Source organism: Ranitomeya variabilis, chromosome 4, assembly GCF_051348905.1.
Source record: "Ranitomeya variabilis isolate aRanVar5 chromosome 4, aRanVar5.hap1, whole genome shotgun sequence".
Classification (NCBI taxonomy): domain Eukaryota; kingdom Metazoa; phylum Chordata; class Amphibia; order Anura; family Dendrobatidae; genus Ranitomeya; species Ranitomeya variabilis.
This window is the reverse complement of record NC_135235.1, coordinates 355,070,682-355,096,041: the sequence shown is the minus strand read 5'-3', so window position 1 is coordinate 355,096,041 and position 25,360 is coordinate 355,070,682. Positions and strand designations below refer to the sequence as shown.

Sequence of the window (25,360 nt, the reverse complement as noted above, 5' to 3'; positions counted from 1 at the left end):
GGTCAGGATATAGATTAGGAACAAGCTGGACAAAAATACAAAAACCAAAACAAATAGCAAAAGCAAAAGGCAGACTTAGCTGAATTACTGGAACCAGGATCAGTAGACAAGAGCACAGCAGACTAGCTCTGATAACTACGTTGCCAGGCTTAGAACTGAAGGTCCAAGGAGCTTATATAGCAACACCCCTAACTAACGACCCAGGTGCGGATAAAAGGGATGACAGAAAAACCAGTGTCCAAAAAACTAGTAACCACTAGAGGGAGCAAAAAGCGAATTCACAACCATTCTCCATCAAACTCCACCACACCCAAAAGCACTACAAATACTGACTTGTGGCTAGCTCATGCAGCCTTTATCTATCCCCTGATTTCCTCAAGACAACTAAACTATTATTGTAAATACTCACCTGTACTTTGTATCGCCCCACTTTATTGTAGATTGTAAGCTCTTAGGAGCAGGGTCGTTAGTATCTTTGCTTTAATTATTGTATTATCTTTAACTTTGTTACTCATGACTGTTGTATATGAATTTCTGAATTTTAAAGCGCTGCGGAATATGTTAGTGCTACATAAATAAAGATTAATAATAATAATAATAATAAAAATAATAAACATAATTTATTATTATTATTTGGCCTATTCTTCTACACAAATACTCTACAAATACAGGAGGTTTTGTGGGCTCCTTCTATGAACTCTGAGCTTTTGTTCCTTCTGTAAATTTCAGGTCAGTTGATTGGCTGGACCATACAAGTATCTTTATTTTCTTTCTCTGAAACAAATTGTGAGTTTCCTTGGCTGTGTTTTTTGAGATCATTGTCTTGCTGAAATTTCTGCCCTCATTTCATTGTTGTCATCCTGGTAGATGGAAGCAGATTTTTTTAAATTTATTTATCAAGAATGTCTCAGTACATTTGTCCATTTAACCTTCCTTTAATAATATGACGTTTGCCAGTGCTATATGCTGAAAAATGATGATGATGTGATCACACAACAGGACGCAGGAGCGCTGCTCATTCATCTTACAAGGCTTTCATATTCACAAGGCATTATCATAAGCAAGACACAGATGCACCGCTTAGACTACGGGCTATCTATTAAGGTTTCCATTCTAGAACAGATCACCAACCAGATCACACATTCAAAGAGCTGTAACCGCCCCTGGATATTACAGGGACACCTTACTCCAAAAAGAGTCACTCACAGTACCTGGATTAAGCGACCTTAGACTAAGACCCGGGAGGGTCGAAACGTCACCATTTTGTGTCGCATGTACACGTTGTATAAGCTACCTTTTATTTGATCCGATGTATATGATTGATTCTATTTGTATTTGAATAAATTAGCATTTAAAAAATCTACATTTCTGCATAAGATATTCCACTTAGGGAGTGCGATAGATTTACTCAAGCCCGGATTTAGTGGTGGGCCCAAGGGGCCTGGGTCACCCACCAATATAGGGATAAATATCTCAAAACATGTAAAATACACGTCTCTTTGCTGTGAACCATTTCTAATGATAAGGAAAATTTAAGAAACTATTGAAAGTGTAGGGACCTGGCTACGGTTCTACATCTCAGTGGCTGGCACAGAGCGGCAGAGTCATGGCACCTGACCTCCGTCAGCATCCACTGACCTGGCTAGCCTAGTCAGAAGAAGAGCATTCTCCACCACGGAGCGCGGCAGGGCTTCACTCTGGATCTTCAGTCACTGAAGATCCAGAGGTGAAGTGGTTCAATCTTCACAGTGTCACGGTGGGTGCAGCTCCTGTCCTACACAGTACTTTACAGTATGTACAAGTCCACACTATATCCTGCATTACAGTGTGTCTGTGTATACTGTATGTATTTAGTGTGGAACTGTTTACAGTATATTGCTGTGTATACACTTTATACAGCCCCTCAGCATCTATTCTATATACAGCCAGCACAGTAACAGCCTCTGATATATACAGCCTGGCAGCAGCCCCTCATATATATGCAGCCCAACAGCAGCTTCTAATATATACAGCCCAGCAGCAGCCGCATATATATATATATATATATATATATATATATATATATATATATATATAACTTGGCATTGTGACATTTGGACTGTAGATCAGCCTGGAAGTGTGAAATGCACTGCAGCAAAAAATGTTATTTCTTTGTTTATTTTTTTTTTTAAATTGTGAAAAGTTTTTTCAGAGGGTCATTTATTATTCAACCCCTCAACCCACCAGAATTCTGTTTGGTTCCCCTAAAGTATTAAGAAGTAGTTCAGGCACAAAGAACAATGAGCTTCACATGTTTGGATTAATTATCTCTTTTTCCAGCCTTTTCTGACTATTTAAGACCCTCCACAAACTTGTGAACAGCACTCATACATGGTCAACATGGGAAAGACAAAGGAGCATTCCAAGGCCATCAGAGACAAGTTCGTGGAGGGTCACAAGGCTGGCAAGGGGTACAAAACCCTTTCCAAGGAGTTGGGCCTACCTGTCTCCACTGTTGGGAGCATCATCCGGAAGTGGAAGGCTTATGGAACTACTGTTAGCCTTCCACGGCCTGGACGGCCTTTGAATGTTTCCTCCCTGCCGTGGCCAGGCTTGTCCGAAGAGTCAAGGCTAACCCAAGGACAAGAAGTAAGGAGCTCCGGGAAGATCTCATGGCAGTGGGGACATTGGTTTCAGTCAATACCATAAGTAACGTACTCCACCGCAATGGTCTCCGTTTCAGACGAGCCCGTAAGGTACCTTTACTTTCAAAGCGTCATTTCAAGGCTCGTCTACAGTTTGCTCATGATCACTTGGAGGACTCTGAGACTGACTGGTTCAAGGTTCTCTGGTCTGATGAGACCAAGATCGAGATCTTTGGTGCCAACCACACACGTGACGTTTGGAGACTGGATGGCACTGCGTACGACCCCAAAAATACCATCCCTACAGTCAAGCATGGTGGTGGCAGCATCATGCTGTGGGGCTGTTTCTCAGCCAAGGGGCCTGGCCATCTGGTCCGCATCCATGGGAAGATGGATAGCACGGCCTACCTTGAGATTTTGGCCAAGAACCTCCGCTCCTCCATCAAGGATCTTAAGATGGGTCATCATTTCATCTTCCAACAAGACAACGACCCAAAGCACACAGCCAAGAAAACCAAGGCCTGGTTCAAGAGGCAAAAAATCAAGGTGTTGCAGTGGCCTAGTCAGTCTCCTGACCTTAACCCAATTGAAAACTTGTGGAAGGAGCTAAAGATTAACCCCTTCACCCCCAAGGGTGGTTTGCACGTTAATGACCAGGCCAATTTTTACAATTCTGACCACTGTCCCTTTATGAGGTTATAACTCTGGAACGCTTCAACGGATCTTGGCGATTCTGACATTGTTTTCTCGTGACATATTGTACTTCATGATAGTGGTAAAATTTCTTCGATATAACTTGCGTTTATTTGTGAAAAAAACGGATATTTGTCGAAAATTTTGAAAAGTTTACAATTTTCCAACTTTGAATTTTTATGCCCTTAAATCTCAGACATATGTCACGCAAAATACTTAATAAGTAACATTTCCCACATGTCTACTTTACATCAGCACAATTTTGGAACCAAATTTTTTTTTGTTAGGGAGTTATAAGGGTTAAAAGTTGATCAGAAATTTCTCATTTTTACAACACCATTTTTTTTTAGGGACCACATCTCATTTGAAGTCATTTTGAGGGGTCTATATGACAGAAAATACCCAAGTGTGACACCATTCTAAAAACTGCACCCCTCAAGGTGCTCAAAACCACATTCAACAAATTTATTAACCCTTCAGGTGTTTCACAGGATTTTTTGGAATGTTTAAATAAAAATGAACATTTAACTTTTTTTCACACAAAATTTATTTCAGCTCCAATTTGTTTTATTTTACCAAGGGTAACAGGAGAAAATGGACCCCAAAAGTTGTTGTACAATTTGTCCTGAGTAAGCTGATACACCATATGTGGGGGTAAACCACTGTTTGGGCGCATGGCAGAGCTCGGAAGGAAAGGAGCGCCATTTGACTTTTCAATGCAAAATTGACTGGAATTGACATGGGACGCCATGTTGCGTTTGGAGAGCCCCTGATGTGCCTAAACATTGAAACCCCCCACAAATTACACCATTTTGGAAAGTAGACCCCCTAAGGAACTTATCTAGATGTGTTGTGAAAACTTTGAACCCCCAAGTGTTTCACTACAGTTAACGCAGAGCCATGAAAATAAAAAAATATTTTTTTCCCACAAAACTTATTTTTAGCCCCCAGTTTTGTATTTTCCCAAGGGTAACAGGAGAAATTGGACCCCAAAAGATGTTGTCCTGAGTACGCCGGTACCCCATATGTTGGGGTAAACCCCTGTTTGGGTACACGGGAGAGCTCTGAAGGGAAGGAGCACTGTTTTACTTTTTCAACTCAGAATTGTCTGGAATTGAGATCGGATGCCATGTCCCGTTTGGAGAGCCCCTGATGTGCCTAAACAGTGGAAACCCCCCAATTATAACTGAAACCCTAATCCAAACACACCCCGTACCCTAATCCCAACGGTAACCCTAACCACACCCCTAACCCTGACACACCCCTAACCCTAATCCCAACCCTATTCCCAACCGTAAATGTAATCCAAACCCTAACCCTAACTTTAGCCCCAACCCTATCTGTAGTCTTAACCCTAGCCCCAACTCTAGCCCTAACCCTAGTCCTAACCCTAGCCCTAACCCTAGCCCTAACCCTAGCCCTAACCCTAACCCTAGCCCTAACCCTAACCCTAATGGGAAAATGGAAATAAATACATTTTTTTTATTTTTTTATTTTTCCCTAACTAAGGGGTCATGTGAGGTCTTGTTTTTTTGTGGGACGAGTTGACATTTTTATTGGTAACGTTTTCGGGCACATGACATTTTTTGATCGTTTTTTATTCCAATTTTTGTGAGGCAGAATGATCAAAAACCAGCTATTCATGAATTTCTTTTGGGGGAGGCGTTTATACCGTTCCACGTTTGGTAAAATTGATAAATCAGTTTTATTCTTAGGGTCAGTACGATTACAGCGATACCTCATTTATATCATTTTTTTATGTTTTGGCGCTTTTATACGATAAAAGCTATTTTATAGAAAAAATAATTATTTTGGTATCGCTTTATTTTATTCTCAGGACTATAACTTTTTTATTTTTTTGCTGATGATGTATGGCAGCTGGTTTTTTGCGGGACAAGATGACGTTTTCAGCGGTACCATGGTTATTTATATCTGTCTTTTTGATCGCGTGTTATTCCACTTTTTGTTCGGCGGTATGGTAATAAAGCGTTGTTTTTTGCCTCGTTTTTTTTTTTTTTTTTCCTCACGGTGTTTACTGAAGGGGTTAACTGGTGGGGCAGTTTTATAGGTTGGGTCGTTACGGACACGGCGATGCTAAATATGTATACTTTTATTGTTTGTTTTTTTTTTTTTTTTAGATAAAGAAATGTATTTATGGGAATAATATATATTTTTTTCTTCTTTATTTAGGAATTTATTTTTTATTTATTTTTTTACACATGTGGAATTTTTTTTTTTTTTACTTTGTCCCAGGGGGGGACATTACAGATCGTTGATCTGAGAGTGTGCACATCACTCTGTCAGATCGGCGATCTGCTGTGCAGGGCTGCAGGCTTACCAGCGCCTGCTCTGAGCAGGCACTCGGTAAGCCACCTCCCTCCCTGCAGGACCCGGATGCCGCGGCCATCTTGGATCCGGGACCAGCGGCGAGGAGGGAGGTAGGAGACCCTCGGAGCAACACGATCACATCGCGTTGCTGCGGGGGTTTCAGTGAAGCGATGCTTCCCTATACCGCCGGTACACCACGATCATGTTTGATCGCGGTGTGCCGGGGGTTATTGTGCCGGGGGCAGTCCGTGACCGCTCCTGGCACATAGTGCCGGATGTCAGCTGCGATATGCAGCTGACACCCGGCCGCGATCAGCCCACTGAGCGCGGCCGATCGCGTATGACGTACTATCACGTCGGTGGTCATACGGGCCCACCCCACCTCGACGGGATAGTACGTCAGATGTCAGAAAGGGGTTAAAGTCCACATGAGACACCCAAAGAACCTAGATAACTTGGAGAAGATCTGCATGGAGGAGTGGGCCAAGATAACTCCAGAGACCTGTGCCGGCCTGATCAGGTCTTATAAAAGACAATTATTAGCTGTAATTGCAAACAAAGGTTATTCCACAAAATATTAAACCTAGGGGTTGAATAATAATTGACCCACACTTTTATGTTTAAAATTTATAAAAATTTAACTGAGCAACAAAACTTTTTGGTTTGTAAGATTTATGCATCTGTTAATAAATCCTGCTCTTGTTTGAAGTTTGAAGGCTCTAACTTATTTGCATCTTATTAAACCTGCTAAATCTGCAGGGGGTTGAATACTACTTGTAGGCACTGTATATACAGCTCAGCAGAAGCCTCTCATACATATACAGCCCAGCAGAAGCCTCTCATACATATACAGCCCAGCAGAAGCCTCTGATATATACAGCCCAGCAAAAGCCTCTCATATATATACAGCCCAGCAGAAGCCTCTCATATATATACAGCCCAGCAGAAGCCTCTCATACATATAGAGCCTAGCAGAAGCCCCTCATATATATACAGGCCAGCAGAAGCCACTAATGCATATACAGCCCAGCAGAAGCCTCTCATACATATAGAGCCCAGCAGAAGCCTCTGACATACACAGCCCAGCAGAAGCTCCTCGTATGTATGTATGTATATTATATATATATATATATATATATATATATATATATATATATATATATATATATATATATATATATATACAGCCCAGCAAAAGCCTCTCATACATCATACATATACAGCCCAGCAGAAGCCTCTGACATATGGAGCCCAGCAGCAGTCTTTGATATAGACAGCCAAAATTTCTACAATATACATACATACATATGTACATATTTTAATCTTTAACACTTTTTCAGAACTTCAAGGGTTGACAAGGTCAGATATACTGCGTGAATTGGACTTTAGTGACATCATTATTGATTTTGCAGCACAAAATCAAGGAAAGTGCCCGGATTGTAAAAAAAAAAATGAATGATTTTACTTGAATTACTCTGTGCAAATGATTTTTGTAAACAAACTTGCGTTCGTTTCATTTTGTAATTTTGCATTACATACTGCAGCACCTTGAAAAATGGGCCTCCCTCCAAAATGGGCCCCGGGCCACCCACCTCCTTAATCCGGTTCTGGATTTACTATACCACCATTTTTCATTATTACACTTAATTTATGCACATCAATGGGTTGTTAGAGACATCTGGTGAGAATTTCACCTCAATAGCACCTTCAGAAATATATTTACTTATAACATTGGTTATTTTGCTGTAGGCAAATGGTGCTACAACTTGAATCAAGTTAATATTCCCTATCTGCACAGCTCATTGCTGATGTGTAACACCGCTGCTTTATAAAGAAAGTAGAGCCGTGTTTCCTCTGTCTGTGTGTTTTGTATGGGAAGACCTCTTGGCAATTAATTTCCACTCTCTAGCTCAGAGAGCGCTGAACATTAAACTGAAAATTTGAAGGATACAAGTTATTTAATGTCCAAATATAGTGTTATTCCTCATGTACACATGACAGCCAATTCTAAAAAGTTAATTAAACTTTAGTTTAGATAAAAACAAAAAAAAGTGTGATTTATATATTTGTAGCATTTAGAAAACTTTCTCAATTTTTAGTGTTGATAAAACAAAATAGTGTGAAGCCACAAATCGCATAAGTATTTTCTATTTGTTACAGTTAAAGGGAATCTGTCAGTGGGATCAATCCCCCTAAGCTATATGGGCATAAAGTTTATAGGAAGCTGAATTACGATACTTTGAAATCTGCAATCTTATGTCTGCTTCCAGAGAAATACACAGTTTTTTTAATAGGTAAATAATCTGTTAAGACCTATGGTTGAATTGGATCTACCTGAGAATCTGCCTCCAGGGCTTATTTTACATTAATGTAGAGATTGTCCATGTGAGACTTGTAGATCAGGGGAGCAAACTGTCAGTTATTACATGTCTCACATAGGCAACGCCCCTCATTATTTAAAAAGACCTCCCTCAGAGTATGCCTCTAGAGCTTATTGTCTGGCCCAGAGATCTTAACAGCTCACTTAGATATTTAAAAATGTGGATTTCTCTAGAATAAGACATCAGATCAAAGATATCAAGGTATCTTATTATTCAGCTTCCGGTAACCTACATGTCCGAAGGGCTTTGGAAGGTTGATCCTACTGACAGATTTCCTGCGATAGAATACTGAGGCTTTCTATTTTCACTGTTATTTCTTGGCAGGAATGAAGTTGATATGGCTAGAAAAAGTCTCATTGCAAGAGTGGAGGAGCTGACGGCAGAGCGAGAGTATCTTAAAAGCGAGATTGAAACTGCGGTGCAAAATCTGTCTCGTTGCGAGTTCAAGTTAAAAGAAACTGATCAGGATCTGCAGATGTAAGTTTTTGGTTTTATCAATCACTTCATCGGGGCTAGGAAATCTCCAGAAAGTAAAGGTTTTGTAATGTGGGAAGGTACTGCATCATCTGCCTAAGTATTCTAAATAGTATCTGGCTTGGGCAATATGTACTTTTTATGTAGACATTCCTCCATTCAGAGAAGTATTATTTTGCCAAGAATGACAGCATTTTGCTTACCTATGATATCAAGTGTGTTAGAATCTTTAATACTCTCCTAACTTTTGTCTTTGGACATCTATTCATGAACTGACTGTACTATTTTAATTATGCTTTATAGCCCATGGTAATCTGACATGCTGCATACATTTTATTTTTTTTTTCTTTAGAGATACCTTACATAGGTACATAGATTCCACTTGGTCACTGTTTCAATCTATTTTTATGCAGCATTGAGAGAAAGAAATTCCTTCCCACTCCAAAAATGGGAGACCAAATGCCTTGATAAACTCCTCATCCCACCATCCTACACAGTTGCTCTATTTAGTTATTTATTCTGATTAAGACACCCAGACTCCTTTTTATATTCATTTATTGAGGAAGAACATTCCATAGTCTTACTGTAAAGAGAAATGTTTTCCTCTCGGGTATCAAACTCCTATTCACAGAGAGCAACATCAAAAACTATGGTTCCTTCAAATGGCCAATTGAGATTGTAAAGGCTCATGCAGACGTCTGTAGAACACTGTACGAACCTTCCATTAATTCTCAATAAATAAATATCCATCACCATTTTAGGAATTTTATATTTATTATTTTATGATAGTATGATAGATCATTTGATGATTTTGCTTGTTATTGTCTCTATGGCACTGCATTAGGGCTGGCAAAGCAAATACGAGGCACACTGTGTCTTGTCAACAGAGAAAAGGCTGATCTTGTAACTTAATATAACAGTCAGCAGTAGTATGGTCAGTATAGCCCACAAATCAATACTATCAGGAGAAAGACTAATTAGCAAGGAGAGATTCCATTAACTAAAACATAACTTTTAATATAATCACTAAAATACTGGATAAATCAAGTGAAAACAAACAAAAAAACACAAAGTGATAAGGTGCTAGTGCTAAAGTTACCAGTGTTCAGTAAAAAAATGGTGTAGTCTCCCCACTTCCAGTTTAACTTGTTTTAAGCAGATCACAGATACACAGAAGCATGGAGATTAAATGTATGGGGGACGGAATTCTCCTGACCTCCCCTGTTATACCCCTGTATTTCTCCTGCCCTTACAAGGGCAGTCCCTAAGTAAGACTGCTATGATGTACCCATCAATATATATTGTATCTTCCTACGCGTTTCCTCCCGCATATGGGGGATTCATCAGGTGAGTGAAAAGTATGTGGGAAACTACGAGTTCCTGCAATGGCAGGGAACTTGCATGTCAGGTCCAACTGGTCATGTCATAACCCATTCAAATGAAGCATGGTACATAAGGATTCCCAGTAACACGCCCTTTTTAAATAGTATTGCACTCACCCCCATAATAACCGGTGTCTGACGTTGTTTCCGGTTTTTGAACCGCATTGTGGAGTGCAGATTTACTGGATGTGAAGTCCACTGTCTTATTACCCCCCATCTTGTAAGCAATATCAATGTAAAGTACTTGTTCCGGTCTGTGGGCCGCAGCGGCTGTGTGCAGCCTCCCTTTGTATCCCAGGCTACTACCGGTTTTTGGTACCAGTCTTTGGGCCGCAAACTAAAGCGCTTAACATCAGTTACCCCACCTGCTACATTATCGCACTATTTCCAGTCTTTGGACCGCATAAGAAGCGCATAATTAGAAGCCAATATTATTTTGGGTCTACTAACCCAAAACAATAGTGGGGGAGTAGTGTTATGATCTGGTGGTTTAGGAGCAACATGGGACGTGCTCTGGAGGAGGTGGTACCTGTACTGACCGCAGTTCCTGAGCTTAACACAACACTAGAAGTAGCCGTGGGATGTTCCTGTCACTCCCTAGACACCTCGTCACAGCCGGAGGACTAACTACCCCTAAAGATAGAAACAGGAAAGCTATCTTGCCTCAGAGAAATCCCCAAAGGATAGGACAGCCCCCACAAATATTGACTGTGAGTGGAGAGGGAAATGACATACGCAGAATGAAACCAGGATGTAGCAAAGTAGCAAAGGAGGCCAGTCTAGCTAGATAAATAGAACAGGAAAGAATACTGTGCGGTCAGTATTAAAAACTAGAAAAATCCACCACAGAGTTAACAAAAATTTCCACACCTGACTAAAGGTGTGGAGGGTAAATCTGCTTCCCAGAGCTTCCAGCTAACTGAATAAATCCATACTGACAAGCTGGACTAGAAAAAAACATAGAAAGTGCAGAAAGATTAAGTCCACAACAAGTGGACTGCAAAAGAACAAAGCAAGGACTTATCTTTGCTGAACTGGTCAGAATATCATGGAAATCCAAGCAGAGATGTGAATCCAACCAGGAACCATTGACAACTGGCACAGGCTGAAGGATAGAACCAGGCTAAATAGCCGAGCCAGAAAGACAATCAGTGGAAGCAGCTGACTACTAAATCCAAGGAGCAGCAGTACCACTTAAAACCACCGGAGGGAGCCCAAGAGCAGAACTCGCAAAAGTGCCACTTACAACCACCGGAGGGAGCCCAAGAGCGGAATTCACAACAGTGTAGTCATTAACATAGTAACATTGTTAGCAAGGCCGAAAAAAGACATTTGTCCATCCAGTTCAACCTATATTACGTCAGAATAAATCCCCAGATCTACATCCTTCTAAAGAACCTAATAACTGTAAGATACAATATTGTTACGCTCCAGGAAGACATCCAGGTCTCTCCTGAACACCTCGACTGAGTTTGCCATCACCACCTCCTCAGGCAAGGAATTCCAGATTCTCACTGCCCTAACAATAAAGAATCCTCTTCTGTGGTGGTGGAAAAACCTCTCCTCCAGACGCAGAGAATGCCCCCTTGTGACCGTCACATTCCTTGGTATAAACAGATCCTCTGAGAGATATTTGTATTGTCCCCTTATATACTTATATATGGTTATTAGATCGCCCCTCAGTCGTCTTTTTTCTAGACTAAATAATACTAATTTTGCTGCCCTCCTTTGTACCTGCTCTACTTCCATTATATTCTTCCTGAGCACCGGTGCCCAAAACTGTAAACCATACCCCATGTGTGGTCTAACCAGGGATTTGTACAGAGGCAGTATAATGCTTTAATCATGTGTATCCAGACCTCTTTTAATGCACCCCATGATCCTGTTTACCTTGGTAGCCGATGCCTGGCACTGGCTGCTCCAGGTATGTTTACCATTAGCTAGGATCCCCAAGTCCTTCTCCGTGTCAGATTTACCCAGTGGTTTCCCGTCCAGTGTGTAATGGTGGTATTGATTCCTTCTTCCCATGTGTATAACCTTACATTTATCATTGTTAAACCACATCTGCCACCTCTCGGCCCAAGTTTCCAACTTATCCAGATCCATCTGAAGCAGAATACAATCTTCTCTTGAATTGACTGCTTTACATAGTTTTGTATCATCTGCAAATATCGATATATTACTGTGTAAACCTTCTACCAGATCATTAATAAATATATTGAAGAGAATAGGACCCAACACCGACCCCTGCGGTACCCCACTGGTCACAGCGACCCAGTTAGAGAATATACCATTTATAACCACCCTCTGCTTTCTATCAAGAAGCCAGTTACTTACTCATCTACACACATTTTCCCCCAGACCCAGCATTCTCATTTTGTGTACCAACCTCTTGTGTTGCACCAGAGTCGGACCGGAGTACCTTGGGCCCACCAGAGAAAAATCATTATTGGGGCCCTCCTTGCATTCATATAGAAATAGTATGTGTGTAATGTGTGTAAATGGGTTAGTAACTGGCTTAATGATAGAAAGCAGAGGGTGGTTATAAATGGTATAGTCTCTAACTGGGTCGCTGTGACCAGTGGGGTACCGCAGGGGTCGGTATTGGGACCTGTTCTCTTCAACATATTCATTAATGATCTGGTAGAAGGTTTACACAGTAAAATATCGATATTTGCAGATGATACAAAACTATGTAAGGCAGTTAATACAAGAGAAGATAGTATTCTGCTACAGATGGATCTGGATAAGTTGGAAACTTGGGCTGAAAGGTGGCAGATGAGGTTTAACAATGATAAATGTAAGGTTATACACATGGGAAGAAGGAATCAATATCACCATTACACACTGAACGGGAAACCACTGGGTAAATCTGACGGGGAGAAGGACTTGGGGATCCTAGTTAATGATAAACTTACCTGGAGCAGCCAGTGCCAGGCAGCAGCTGCCAAGGCAAACAGGATCATGGGGTGCATTAAAAGAGGTCTGGATACACATGATGAGAGCATTATACTGCCTCTGTACAAATCCCTAGTTAGACCGCACATGGAGTACTGTGTCCAGTTTTGGGCACCGGTGCTCAGGAAGGATATAATGGAACTAGAGAGAGTACAAAGGAGGGCAACAAAATTAATAAAGGGGATGGGAGAACTACAATACCCAGATAGATTAGCGAAATTAGGATTATTTAGTCTAGAAAAAAGACGACTGAGGGGCGATCTAATAACCATGTATAAGTATATAAGGGGACAATACAAATATCTTGCTGAGGATCTGTTTATACCAAGGAAGGTGACGGGCACAAGGGGACATTCTTTGCGTCTGGAGGAGAGAAGGTTTTTACACCAACATAGAAGAGGATTCTTTACTGTTAGGGCAGTGAGAATCTGGAATTGCTTGCCTGAGGAGGTGGTGATGGCGAACTCAGTCGAGGGGTTCAAGAGAGGCCTGGATGTCTTCCTGGAGCAGAACAATATTGTATCATACAATTATTAGGTTCTGTAGAAGGACGTTGATCTGGGGATTTATTATGATGGAATATAGGCTGAACTGGATGGACAAATGTCTTTTTTTGGCCTTACTAACTATGTTACTATGTTAATACCAATTCTGTTGCAAAATGAGGTAATATCAAACAAAGTGTTTATTAGCCTACCACGGTAACCTTCAAAAGGAACCTGAAGTCTCTTTTTCACATGTAAAGTGCCATGGGATAAATGGCACTATAATAGTTGTAGGGATTTCACTCACTCAGGTGCGATGGCTGACACTCAGGAGGCACGTTCTTTTAAAAGTTCACAGGGTTTATTACCTCATAAACCACATGGCAAAAATAACAGCAAACAAATAGCCTTTAGTTCAGGAAAAGAAAAACAAAGTGTCCAGTCCTTCAGGCTCAGTCCTTTAGCCTTAACACACTCAGGAAGGTTTCACCTCCACACATATCCCCTGTGTTAAACATTAGCCTGTCTTATATAGAGCTAACCACACCCAGTAACCCATCACATGATTAGCCATGTGGTCTGACATCACCACAGGTCCTGAACACACATATATACATGGTTATATACAACAAAGAAATACTCCGGGCTACATTACAGCAACAAGGCACTTATGTGGCACATACCTCCCGTCGACTACACACCCTTTAGCCATGCTACATACCTCCCCCTCTGCCTAAAGCCGTGGGGCTTGGCACTTTTCCCCACTAAACAAGGGATTCTTGATACGGCATCCGCATTACCGTGCAGCTTTCCGGCCCTATGTTCCACATGGAAACTGAAGTCCTGCAGGGCTAAGAACCAACGGGTGACCCTAGCAATTCTACCCTTTGTTTCCCTCATCCATCTTAGTGGGGCATGGTCAGATATCAGTCTGAATTTACGACCCAGCAGATAGTACCGTAACGTGTCCACCGCCCACTTTATGGCCAAACACTCTTTTTCCACAACTGAGTAGTTCTTCTCAGATGAGGACAGCTTTCTACTCAGATAGAGCACAGGATGCTCCTCCCCATGTAGCTCTTGGGAAAGAACTGCTCCTACCCCAACATCTGAGGCATCTGTCTGAAGAATAAATTCTTTATTAAAGTCTGGGGCCATCAGAACGGGTTGCTTACATAGAGCCCCTTTCAACTCTTGGAAGGCTGACTCTGTCTCTTCGGACCATTTAACCATCACTGATTTTGTCCCCTTTAGCAGATCAGTCAGAGGCGCAGCCACTGTGGCGAAGTTCGGGATGAACCTCCTGTAATATCCCACGATTCCCAGAAAGGCTTTAACTTGCTTTTTGGAGAGTGGTTTCGGCCATGTTTGGATTGCCTCCACTTTCCTGATTTGGGGCTTTATTTCTCCACGACCCACTATATAGCTTAGGTATTTAGCTTCTTCCTTACCCAAGGCACACTTCTTCGGGTTTATTGTAAACCCCGCCTCTCTTAGAGCATCAAACACCGTTTGGACTTTCTCCAGATGACTCTCCCAGTCCGGGCTAAAGATGACGATATCATCTAGGTACGCAGCAGCGTAAGCCTTATGGGGTGTAAGGACTCTATCCATAGCCCTCTGGAAGGTCGCCGGAGCTCCCTGTAGGCCAAACGGCATCCGGACATACTGGAAGCATCCATCAGGTGTCGAAAAGGCCGTCTTCTCCTTGGCTTCCTGTGCCATGGGGATCTGCCAATACCCCTTTGTCAAATCCAAGGTGGATATATATCTGGCGTGCCCAAGCCTTTCGATGAGCTCATCAACGCGGGGCATGGGATAAGCGTCAAACTTGGAGACCTCATTCAACTTCCGATAGTCGTTGCAAAACCTCCACTCTCCATCAGGTTTTGGGACCAGGACAATTGGGCTCGACAAACCGCTCTTGGATTCCTCAATGACTCCAAGCTTCAACATACGCTCCACTTCCTTGGAGATAACTTCTTGACGAGCCTCAGGAATACGATAGGGCTTCACTTTCACCCGCACATGTGGCTCTGTTAGGACTTCGTGCTCTATGACCTTTGTGTGTCCTGGCAACTCTGAAAACAGGTCCCTGTTTTTCTGGAGTAACTCCCGGCACTGCTGTTTCTGGGTCTTTGATAGCGTCTCCGCTATAGTAACCGCTCCAACCTCACCTTCTGGGTTGCTTAACAACGATGGAGTTACTGTCGGCTCTCTATCTTGCCTCGGCTTGATGAGGTTGACATGGTATACTTGGAATGGTTTCCGTCTTCCTGGTTGGTGAATTTTATAATTTACTTCACCAAGTTTCTCGACAACCTCATATGGTCCTTGCCATTTGGCCAAGAACTTGCTCTCCACCGTCGGAACTAACACAAGAACTCGGTCTCCCGGATTGAACTGCCTCACTCTTGCAGACCGGTTGTAGACTCTGGCCTGAGCTTCTTGTGCCTGGAGGAGGTGTTCTCTCACAATAGGCATCACCTTTGCAATCCTCTGCTGCATCAGGGCCACATGATCAATGACGCTTCTGTGGGGCGTGACTTCGGCTTCCCAGGTTTCCTTGGCTATATGCAGGAGTCCTCGCGGATGTCAGCCATATAGAAGCTAACGGTGAGAACCCTGTGGAGGCCTGTGGAACTTAACGAATGGAAAACATCAGGTAGGGTAAGAGACAATCCCAGTCTCTACCATCTTTCTCTATAACTTTTCTCCGCATGCTCTTCAGTGTCTTGTTAAATCTCTCAACAAGGCCCTCTGACTGGGGATGGTACACCGAGGTCCTCAACTGGGAGATTTTCAGGGCTTTGCATAACTCCCTCATCACCTTGCTCATGAAAGGTGTCCCCTGGTCAGTCAAGATCTCCTTCGGCAGACCTGTCCGGGAAAAGACATGGACCAACTCGCGGGCTATACTCTTCGAGGAAGAATTTCTCAGAGGAATTGCCCCAGGATAGCGTGTGGCATTGTCCAGGATGACTAATATATACTGATGGCCCGGGGCTGATTTAACTAAGGGACCGACCAAGTCCATGGCAATTCTCTTGAACGGCACCTCAATAATAGGCAGGGGCACAAGAGGGTTCCGGAAATGAGGAGTGGGAGCAGTTAGCTGACATGTAGGGCAGAACCTGGAATAGTTCACTATTTCCCGGTGACACCCAGGCCAATAGAACCTCTGCACAACCCGTTCCTGCGTTTTTTCCACCCCTAGGTGTCCACCCAAGATGTGTGAATGGGCCATGTCCAACACCTTCCGTCTATATGGACCTGGCACTAACAACTGCTCTACCGACTCCTCCCTTATTTTCGTGACCCAGTACAACAACTCCCCCCTCATCAGAAAATGGGGAAATCTTGTGTCTGCCCCCGGCTCCTGTACCACCCCGTCAATAACCGTGACATTATTAAAGGCTTCCCTCAGAGTGGGGTCCCTATGTTGGGCAGTCCCAAAATTTTCACCGGTTACCTCTAACTCCAGAATGTCAGATGCAGGGGACACTTCCTCCTCATCCTCAACCAGAACACAAAAAGGAAACCTGTCTGTCTCTGGGTGTGGCGATACCTTTTTAGGGTTCATTGGTTCCCTACTCTTGCTAGCGATCTCAGAACCTTTTCCCCACAAATCCCAAAACAAACAGAAATCCCGGCCAATAATTATAGGGTGCAACAAGTCCTGCACAACGCCGACTATGTGGGACTCAGTGCCACATGCCTTTTCAATGTCCACCCTGGCCAAAGGGTAGTCCTTGGCATCACCATGTATGCACCACACGCCGACCTTCTTTCCCGGGAGCAGGTGGAGAGGGAAAGTGGCCCTCACCAGGGTCACTAAGCTCCCTGAGTCTAACAGCGCCGTTGCGGCTCGATCGTTCACCCTTACGGGACACGCTTGAGGTCCCTCGTTGGGCGGAGAGTTCACACTGCAGGCTGGATACGCATAGTATGAACAACGGCGTCCCATGCTGCAGTCCATCTGCTCAGTGGTCTGGGAACAACGGGCAGCTATATGTCCTGGCCCGTGGCACCTCCAGCAAATAATATCACCCGTAGGGACCTTGGGCACCACCTCCCCGCCCTTTGTGCCCTTGGATATGCCACCCCTTTTTGGGACTCAGCAGCTTTCTGGGACCCCCAGTACGGCACGGGCTGCCTCCCAAAGGAGCCTTCCATCCCTTGGTATCTCTCGACCAGTCCGATCAGTTCGTCGGCATTCTGGGGATCACCCTGGGCAACCCAAGTCTGTATGGACCTCGGGAGGGAATGCACAAACCGATCCATCATCACTCGTTCCACCATCTGTGCAGGTGTACAAGACTCTGGCTGCAGCCATTTCTGGACCAGGTGCAACAGATCAAACATTTGAGAGCGAGGCGGTTTGTCCCGGTGATAGGCCCAGCTGTGAACTTGCTGTGCCCTGACAGTCAGTGTCACCCCCAAACGTGCGAGAATCTCGACTTTCAATTTGTGATACTCTTTGGCATCCTGCAAGGTCAAATCATAGTACACCTTCTGGGGTTCTCCCGTCAGGTATGGCACCAGTACCTCTGCCCACTGCTCTGGCGGGAGTTTTTCCCTCTCAGCGACCCTCTCAAACACCATCAGGAAGGCCTCAACATCATCCCCGGGGGTCATTTTCTGCAATGCGCGTCTTACCGTCTTCCGGACGTGGGTGTCATCAGCCAGACCTGGGGTTGGGGCACTCGTCTTGCCCTGGATGGCGGTTGTCAGAAGCTGCATCTGCTCCCGTTGCTCCTGCTGGTTCTGTTGCATCTGCTGCCGTTGCTCCTGCTGGTTCTGTTGCATCTGCTGCCGTTGCTCCTGCTGGCTCTGCCGTTGCTTTTGCTGGCTCTATTGTATCTGCTGCATCAACAGCCTGTTGGTCTCTTGCTGTACCTGCTGCCGTTGCTCCTGCTGTGATTGCAACTGGACCAAGTGTTTCAGCAGTTCCTCCATTTTCCCCGGCTGGCTTACAACAGACTTGACCCAGGACATTCAATAACAGACTTTCGTCTCCGCTGGGAACGCTGCCCGCACGTCTACCACCAATTGTAGGGATTTCACTCACTCAGGTGCGATGGCTGACACTCAGGAGGCACGTTCTTTTAAAAGTTCACAGGGTTTATTACCTCATAAACCACATGGCAAAAATAACAGCAAACAAATAGCCTTTAGTTCAGGAAAAGAAAAACAAAGTGTCCAGTCCTTCAGGCTCAGTCCTATAGCCTTAACACACTCAGGAAGGTTTCACCTCCACACATATCCCCTGTGTTAAACATTAGCCTGTCTTATATAGAGCTAACCACACCCAGTAACCCATCACATGATTAGCCATGTGGTCTGACATCACCACAGGTCCTGAACACACATATATACATGGTTATATACAACAAATAAATACTCCGGGCTACATTACAGCAACAAGGCACTTATGTGGCACATACCTCCCGTCGACTACACACCCTTTAGCCATGCTACATAGTGTATAGTAATAATAATAATAATAATAATAATAATAATAATAATAATAATAATTAGCCAATAAATAACAAATTTAACTTAATGTGTAACTAACAAACTAAAGAAACACTCCCGGCAAAAAAAAACCACTTATGTCTCGTTCACGGCTTGTTGGAAAGTTGCATAACACAACAATAAATACTTTCAAAGTACAACCCCTTAATCGCATATGACATACTATCCCGTCGAGGTTACCTGGGACTTAACTCCCAGTGACAGGATACTACGTCATATGCGATCGGCCGCTCTCACGGGCGAAGCGCGGCCGGGTGTGAGCTGACTATCGCAGCTGACATCCGGCACTATGTGCCAGGAGTGGTCACGGCTCCCGGCACATTAACCCCCGGCACACTGCGATCAAACATGATCACAGTGTTCCGGCGGCATAGGGAAGCATCTCGCAGGGAGGGGGCTCCCTGCGTGCTTCCGTTAAACCCTCGGAGCAACGCGATGCATTCTGCCTCACAAAAATCGGAATAAAAAGTGATCAAAAAAGTCACATGCCTAAAAATGGTACCAATAAAAATGTCAACGTCCCGCAAAAAACAAGACCTCACATGACTCTATGTACCAAAATATAGAAAAATTATAGCTCTCAAAACGTGGAGACGCAAAAACGTATTTTTTTGCAATAAAAAACATCTTTTAGTGTGTGACAGCTGCCAATCACAAAAATATGCTAAAAAACCCACTATAAATAGTAAATCAAACCCCCCCTTCATTACCCCCTTAGTTAGGGAAAAATAGTAAAATAAAAAAAAAAAAATATTTATTTCTATTTTCCCATTAGGGTTGGGGCTAGGGTTAGGGTTGGGGTTAGGATTGGGGCTGGGGTTAGGGCTAGGGTTAGGGTTGAGGTTAGGGTTGGGGCTAAAGTTATGGTTAGGGTTAGGGCTAAAGTTAGGGTTTGGATTACATTTATGGTTGGGATTAGGGTTAGGGGTGTGTCAGGGTTAGGGGTGTGGTGAGGGTTATGGTTGGGATTAGGGTTAGAGATGTGTTGGAGTTAGTGGTGTGGTTAGGGTTGGGATTAGGGTTATAGTGGCCTGTTGGAGTTAGGGGTGTCATTGGGGTTAGGGGCATGATTGGGGTTAGGGACATGTTTGGTTTAAGGGTGTGGTTAGGGTTATGGGTAGAGTTGGGGTAAGGGTTAGGGGTGTGTTTGGGTTAGGGTTTCAGTTAAAATTGGGGGCTTCCACTGTTTAGGCACAACAAGGGCTCTCCAAATGCGACATGGCGTCCAATCTCAATTCCAGCCAATTCTGTGTTGAAAAAGTAACACAATGCTCCTTCCTTTCCGAGCTCTTCTGTGTGCCAAAACAGGGGTTTACCCTAGCATATGGGTATCGGCGTACTCAGGACAAATTGGACAACTACTTTTGGGGTGCAATTTCACTTGTTTCCCTTGAGAAAATACAAATTTGGGGGGCTAAAAAAAACATTTTTGTGGAAAAAAAATATTTTTTATTTTAACGGCTCTACATTATAAACTTCTGTGAAGCACTTGGTGGGTCAAAGTGTGCACCACACATCTAGATCAGTTCCTTAGGGGGTCTACTTTCCAAAATTGTGTTTTTTTGTGGGGGATTTCAATGTTTAGGCACATCAGGGGCTCTCCAAACGCAACATGGCATTGAAAAGTCAAATAGTGCTCCTTCCTTTCTGAGCTCTACCATGCACCCAAACAGTGGTTTACCCCCACATATGGGGTATTGACGTACTCAGGACAAATTGTAAAACATTTTTTGGGGTCCATTTTCTTTCTATTACCCTTGGTAAAATAAAACAAATTGGAGCTGAAGTAAATTTTTTGTGAAATAAAGTTAAATGTTTTTCTTTTTTTTAGCCCCTTCCCGACATCTGACGGTATAGTACGTCACATGTCGGGACCCCCGCTTTGATGTGCGCTCCGGCGGTGAGCGCACATCAAAGCCGGGACATGTCAGCTGTTTTGAACAGCTGACATGTGCCCGCAATAGGCGCGAGCAGAATCGCGATCTGCACGCGCCTATTAACTAGTTAAATGCCGCTGTCAAACGCAGACAGCGGCATTTAACTACCGCATCCGGCCGTGCGGCCGGATATGAGCGCATCGCCGACCCCCGTCACATGATCGGGGGTCGGCGATGCTCCTCCATTGTAACCATAGAGGTCCTTGAGACCTCTATGGTTTCTGATTGCCGGTGGCTGTGAGCGCCCCCCTGTGGTCAGCGCTCACAGCACACCTGCAAATCTGCTGTGTAGCAGCGATCTTATGATCGCTGCTGCATAGCAGAGCCGATCGGGCTGTGCCTGCTTCTAGCCTCCCATGGAGGCTATAGAAGCATGGCAAAAGTAAAAAAAAAAAAGTTTTTAAAAATGTGAAAAAAATAAAAAAAATATAAAAGTTTAAATCACCCCCCTTTCGCCCCAATCAAAATAAATCAATAAAAAAAACTCCAACCTACACATATTTGGTATCGCCGCGTTCAGAATCGCCCGATCTATCAATAAAAAAAAAGCATTAACCTGATCGCTAAATGGCGTAATGAGAACAAAATTCGAAACGCCAGATTTACGTTTTTTTGGTCGCCACGACATTGCATTAAAATGCAATAACGGGCGATCAGAAGAACGTATCTGCACCAAAATGCTATCATTAAAAACGCCAGCTCGGCACGCAAAAAATAAGCCCTCACCTGACCCCAGATCACGAAAAATGGAGACGCTACGAGTATCGGAAAATGGCGCAATTTTGTTTTGTTTTGTTTTTTGCAAAGTTTGGAATTTTTTTTCACCACTCAGGTGAAAAATAACCTAGTCATGTTAGGTGTCCGTGAACTCGTAGTGACCTGGAGAATCATAATGGCAGGTCAGTTTTAGCATTTAGTGAACCTAGCAAAATAGGCAAGCAAAAAACAAGTGTTGGATTGCACTTTTTTTGCAATTTCACTGCACTTGGAATTTTTTTCCCGTTTTTCTAGTACACGACATGCTAAAACCAATGATGTCGTTCAAAAGTACAACTCGTCCCGCAAAAAATAAGCCCTCACATGGCCAAATTGATGGAAAAATAAAAAAGTTATGGCTCTGGGAAGGAGGGGGGCGAAAAACGAAAACGGAAAAACTCCGGGAGTGAAGGATTCCAAAAATTCCTGTGAAACACCTGAAGGGTTAATAAAATTCTTGAATGTTTTTTTTTTAAGTACCTTGAGATGTGCAGTTTTTAGAATGGTGTCACACTTGGGTATTTTCTATCATATAGACCCCTCAAAGTGACTTAAAATGTGATGTCCCTAAAAAAAAATGGTGTTGTAAAAATGAGAAATTGCTGGTCAACTTTTAACCATTATAACTCCCTAACAAAAAAAAAAAAAACTTGGTTCCAAAATTGTGCTGATGTAAAATAGACATGTGGGAAATGTTGCTTATTTAATATTTTGTGTGACATATCTCTGTGATTTTAAGGGCATACAAATCCAAAGTTGGAAACTTGCAAAATTTTCAAAATTTTCACCAAATTTCCATTTTTTTCACAAATAAACGCAGGTAATATCAAATAAATGTTACCACTATCATGAAGTACAATATGTCACGGAAAAACAGTGTCAGAAGCATCAGGATCTGTTGAAGCGTTCCAGAGTTATAACCTCATAAAGGGACAGTGGTCAGAATTGTAAAAATTGGCCTGGTCATTAAGGTGCAAACCACCCTTGGGGCTTAAGGGGTTAAGTAGAAGTCCCACAAATGGAACTTGCATCTATCTTGAGCATGGGGCCCCGTCACACAGTGAAGTGATATAAGTGGTGAGGTAGACAAAATTCTGGCCATCTCTCCACTAACAGCGAAACACATGCTTGTTCCATTTGTGAAAACCACATCTACTATTGTGGCACATCCTGGAAATATGGGAGTACCCATTAAAGTGCAATAACAAAAAATGAGTATTATTTACTAGATAAAAATAAATCCTATATAATAATCACCAGTTGGGACGTCCGGCCGCTGTCCCCAAATCCCATAAGGCACAGCTGCAGTGTCATTCAGGCTTGGGCCCAACACCCTACACTGCAGTCCCCGCTCACCTCACAGTCTTCTCCAGCTCAGATACAGGGCCTGCGACACCTCTCCGTCACCCTCCTAGCGAAGCCAACTCGGTCCCCCCCCCCCCCTCAGCCACACTGCAAAGTCCCAGCTTCAGAATTGTCAGGCCTAGTCCAGAATGTCCCGTGCTCTGCCAGCCGAACCAAGCTCCTCTGACATGACAGGTTCCGGAACGGAACGGTCCCTCCTCTAGCTGCAGTTCTGTCTATGACTCCTGTGCTTCCAGGCAGGAGACAAAACCAAAATACTAGCAGGGCGAAATATGGCGGACGAGAGCCCAGCGAGATCCCTTGAGAGGATGGTTTGCTGATCAGACTGTCTCAGTGATGTGCTGCCAGAGACGCTGCAGGCTCTGTGTGACTGAATGTTCCAACCTGCCCTGCTATTCATGTGTCAGCGAGCGAGCAGGAAAACACAGGCTGCCTTTAATCACCAGTTGGGACTTCCGGACGCTGTGATGTAGGGGTGTTTGGGATAAACGAGCAAGGACTTCAGAAGGTGCAGAGCCTTATTCACTCTAAGAAATGCTGTCCACTGTCTGTGCACTTCATAAAGGAACTGCAGATGCAGGGTGCCCCCTTGGTGGGTGGCATGGGCCGAGGGTGGGCCCACCAGAGGATCCTCCGTTGTCCCGTTGCCTCAGTCCAACCCTGTGTGGCTTGGTATCAAACGCTTTGGAAAAATCAAGATATACCACGTTCAGTGACTCACCTTGGTCCAGTCTATAGCTTACCTCTTCATAAAAACTGATTAAATTGGTTTGACAGGAGCGATTCCTCATAAACCCATGCTGATATGGAGTTAAACAGTTATTCTCATTGAGTCAATCCAGAATAACATCCCCCAGAAACCGTTCACTTTTAGAGCCCTTTTTGAATATTGGTACCACATTTGCTATGGCCAGTCCTGTGGAACAGACACCATCGCTATAGAGTCCCTAAATATAAGAAATAATGGCTTGTCTGTTACATTACTTAGTTCTCTTAGTATTCGTGGGTGTATGCCATCCGGACCTGGAGATTTATCTGTTTTAATCGTATTTAGCCAGTTTTGGACCTTTTCTTGGCTTATATTCGTGACCCTTAATATAGGGTTTTCTTTGTCTTTCGACATTTCACCTAACATTTAATTTTCCACCGTGAATACCGTGGAGAAGGTGTTTAATAGATTACCGTATTTTACGCTTTGTAAGATGCACTTTATTTCCCCCAAATTTGGGGGGGATATGTGGGTGCGTCTAACAAAGCGGATATACCGCTTACCATTACAGGCTGGGATGAGGGGGTGTCCGCCGCCGCTACCGCCCGCCGCCGCTGTCGCATGCTGCCGCTGCCGGGGTTGTCCGCTGCTGCCCCGGGTGATGCTGGAGGCTCCGGTGCTGCGGGGGGCTCTGGCGACATTTTGTGAAAGACCAGAGCCCCCCGGCAGTTCGTCCATGCGTTCCAGTATGACTAATTCCGGGAAAATGGCCGCCAGAATCTCGGGAGATGAGATTTCAGTGCTGAGATCTCATCTCTCGAGATTCCGGTGGCCATTTTCCCGGAGTTAGTTCCAGTATGACTGACTCTGGGAAAATGGCCGCCGGAATCTCGGGAGATGAGATTTCAGCGCTGAGATCTCATCTCTCGAGATTCCGACGGCCATTTTCCCGGAGTCAGTCATACAGGAACACATGGACGAACTGCCGGGGGCTCTGGCCTTTCACAAAATGTCGCCAGAGCCCCCCGCAGCATCGGAGACAGCCCTGCAGCCCAGGAGCCCCCTGCAGACCCCTCCTCCCAGCCTGCGGCACAGGAGCCCCCCTGCAGCACAGGAGCCCCCCTGCAGCACAGGAGCCCCCTGCAGACCCCCTCATCCCAGCCTGCAGCAATGCTCCACTCCTGCCTCCAGCAACGACCCTGGGACCCTGATCCACCACAGCCACAACCCTTGGTAAGTAATAAGACGCATGGATTATAAGACGCCCCACCAATTTATTAAAAAAAGTTTTTTCCTATTTTTCTCCTCAAAATTTGGGGGGCGTCTTATAATCCGGAGCGTCTTACAAAGCGAAAAATACGGTAGCTTTTTCCTCGTCATCTACAACCATTCTTTCCTCAAAATTTTTTAAGGGGCCTACACTTTCGCTTTTGATTCTATTACTATTGATATAGTTGAAGAACAGTTTGGGATTAGTTTTACTGTCCTCAGCAATGTGCTTCTCTGTTTCTTTTTTGGCAGCTTTAATTAATTTTTAGATAAAATATTTTTCTCCCTATGGTTCTTTAGAGTGTCAACGGTGCCATCCTGCTTTAGTAGTTTAAATGCTTTCTTTTTACTGTTAATTGCCCCTCTAACTTCTTTGTTTAGCCACATTGGGTTTTTCCTATTTCTTGTCCTTTTATTCCTGCAAGGTATAAACAGCTTACAGTGCCTATTTAGGATGTTCT

General features: G+C 43.8%; 1 protein-coding gene across 5 annotated transcripts in view; it reads left to right on the top strand.

The window, feature by feature from the left end:
• The window catches only part of LOC143764762 (C-Jun-amino-terminal kinase-interacting protein 4-like), a 951,487-nt gene that overhangs the window by 323,009 nt on the left and 603,118 nt on the right, over nucleotides 1-25,360 (top strand). For 4 of the 5 annotated variants that reach the window (XM_077250696.1, XM_077250698.1, XM_077250700.1 and 1 more), the window contains exon 10: nucleotides 8,351-8,503. The exons of the other annotated variant lie outside the window; for it this stretch is intronic. In XM_077250696.1, the coding sequence (XP_077106811.1) occupies nucleotides 8,351-8,503 (153 nt within the window). The remainder of the gene's footprint in view (nucleotides 1-8,350; nucleotides 8,504-25,360) is intronic. 5 annotated transcript variants of the gene reach the window in all.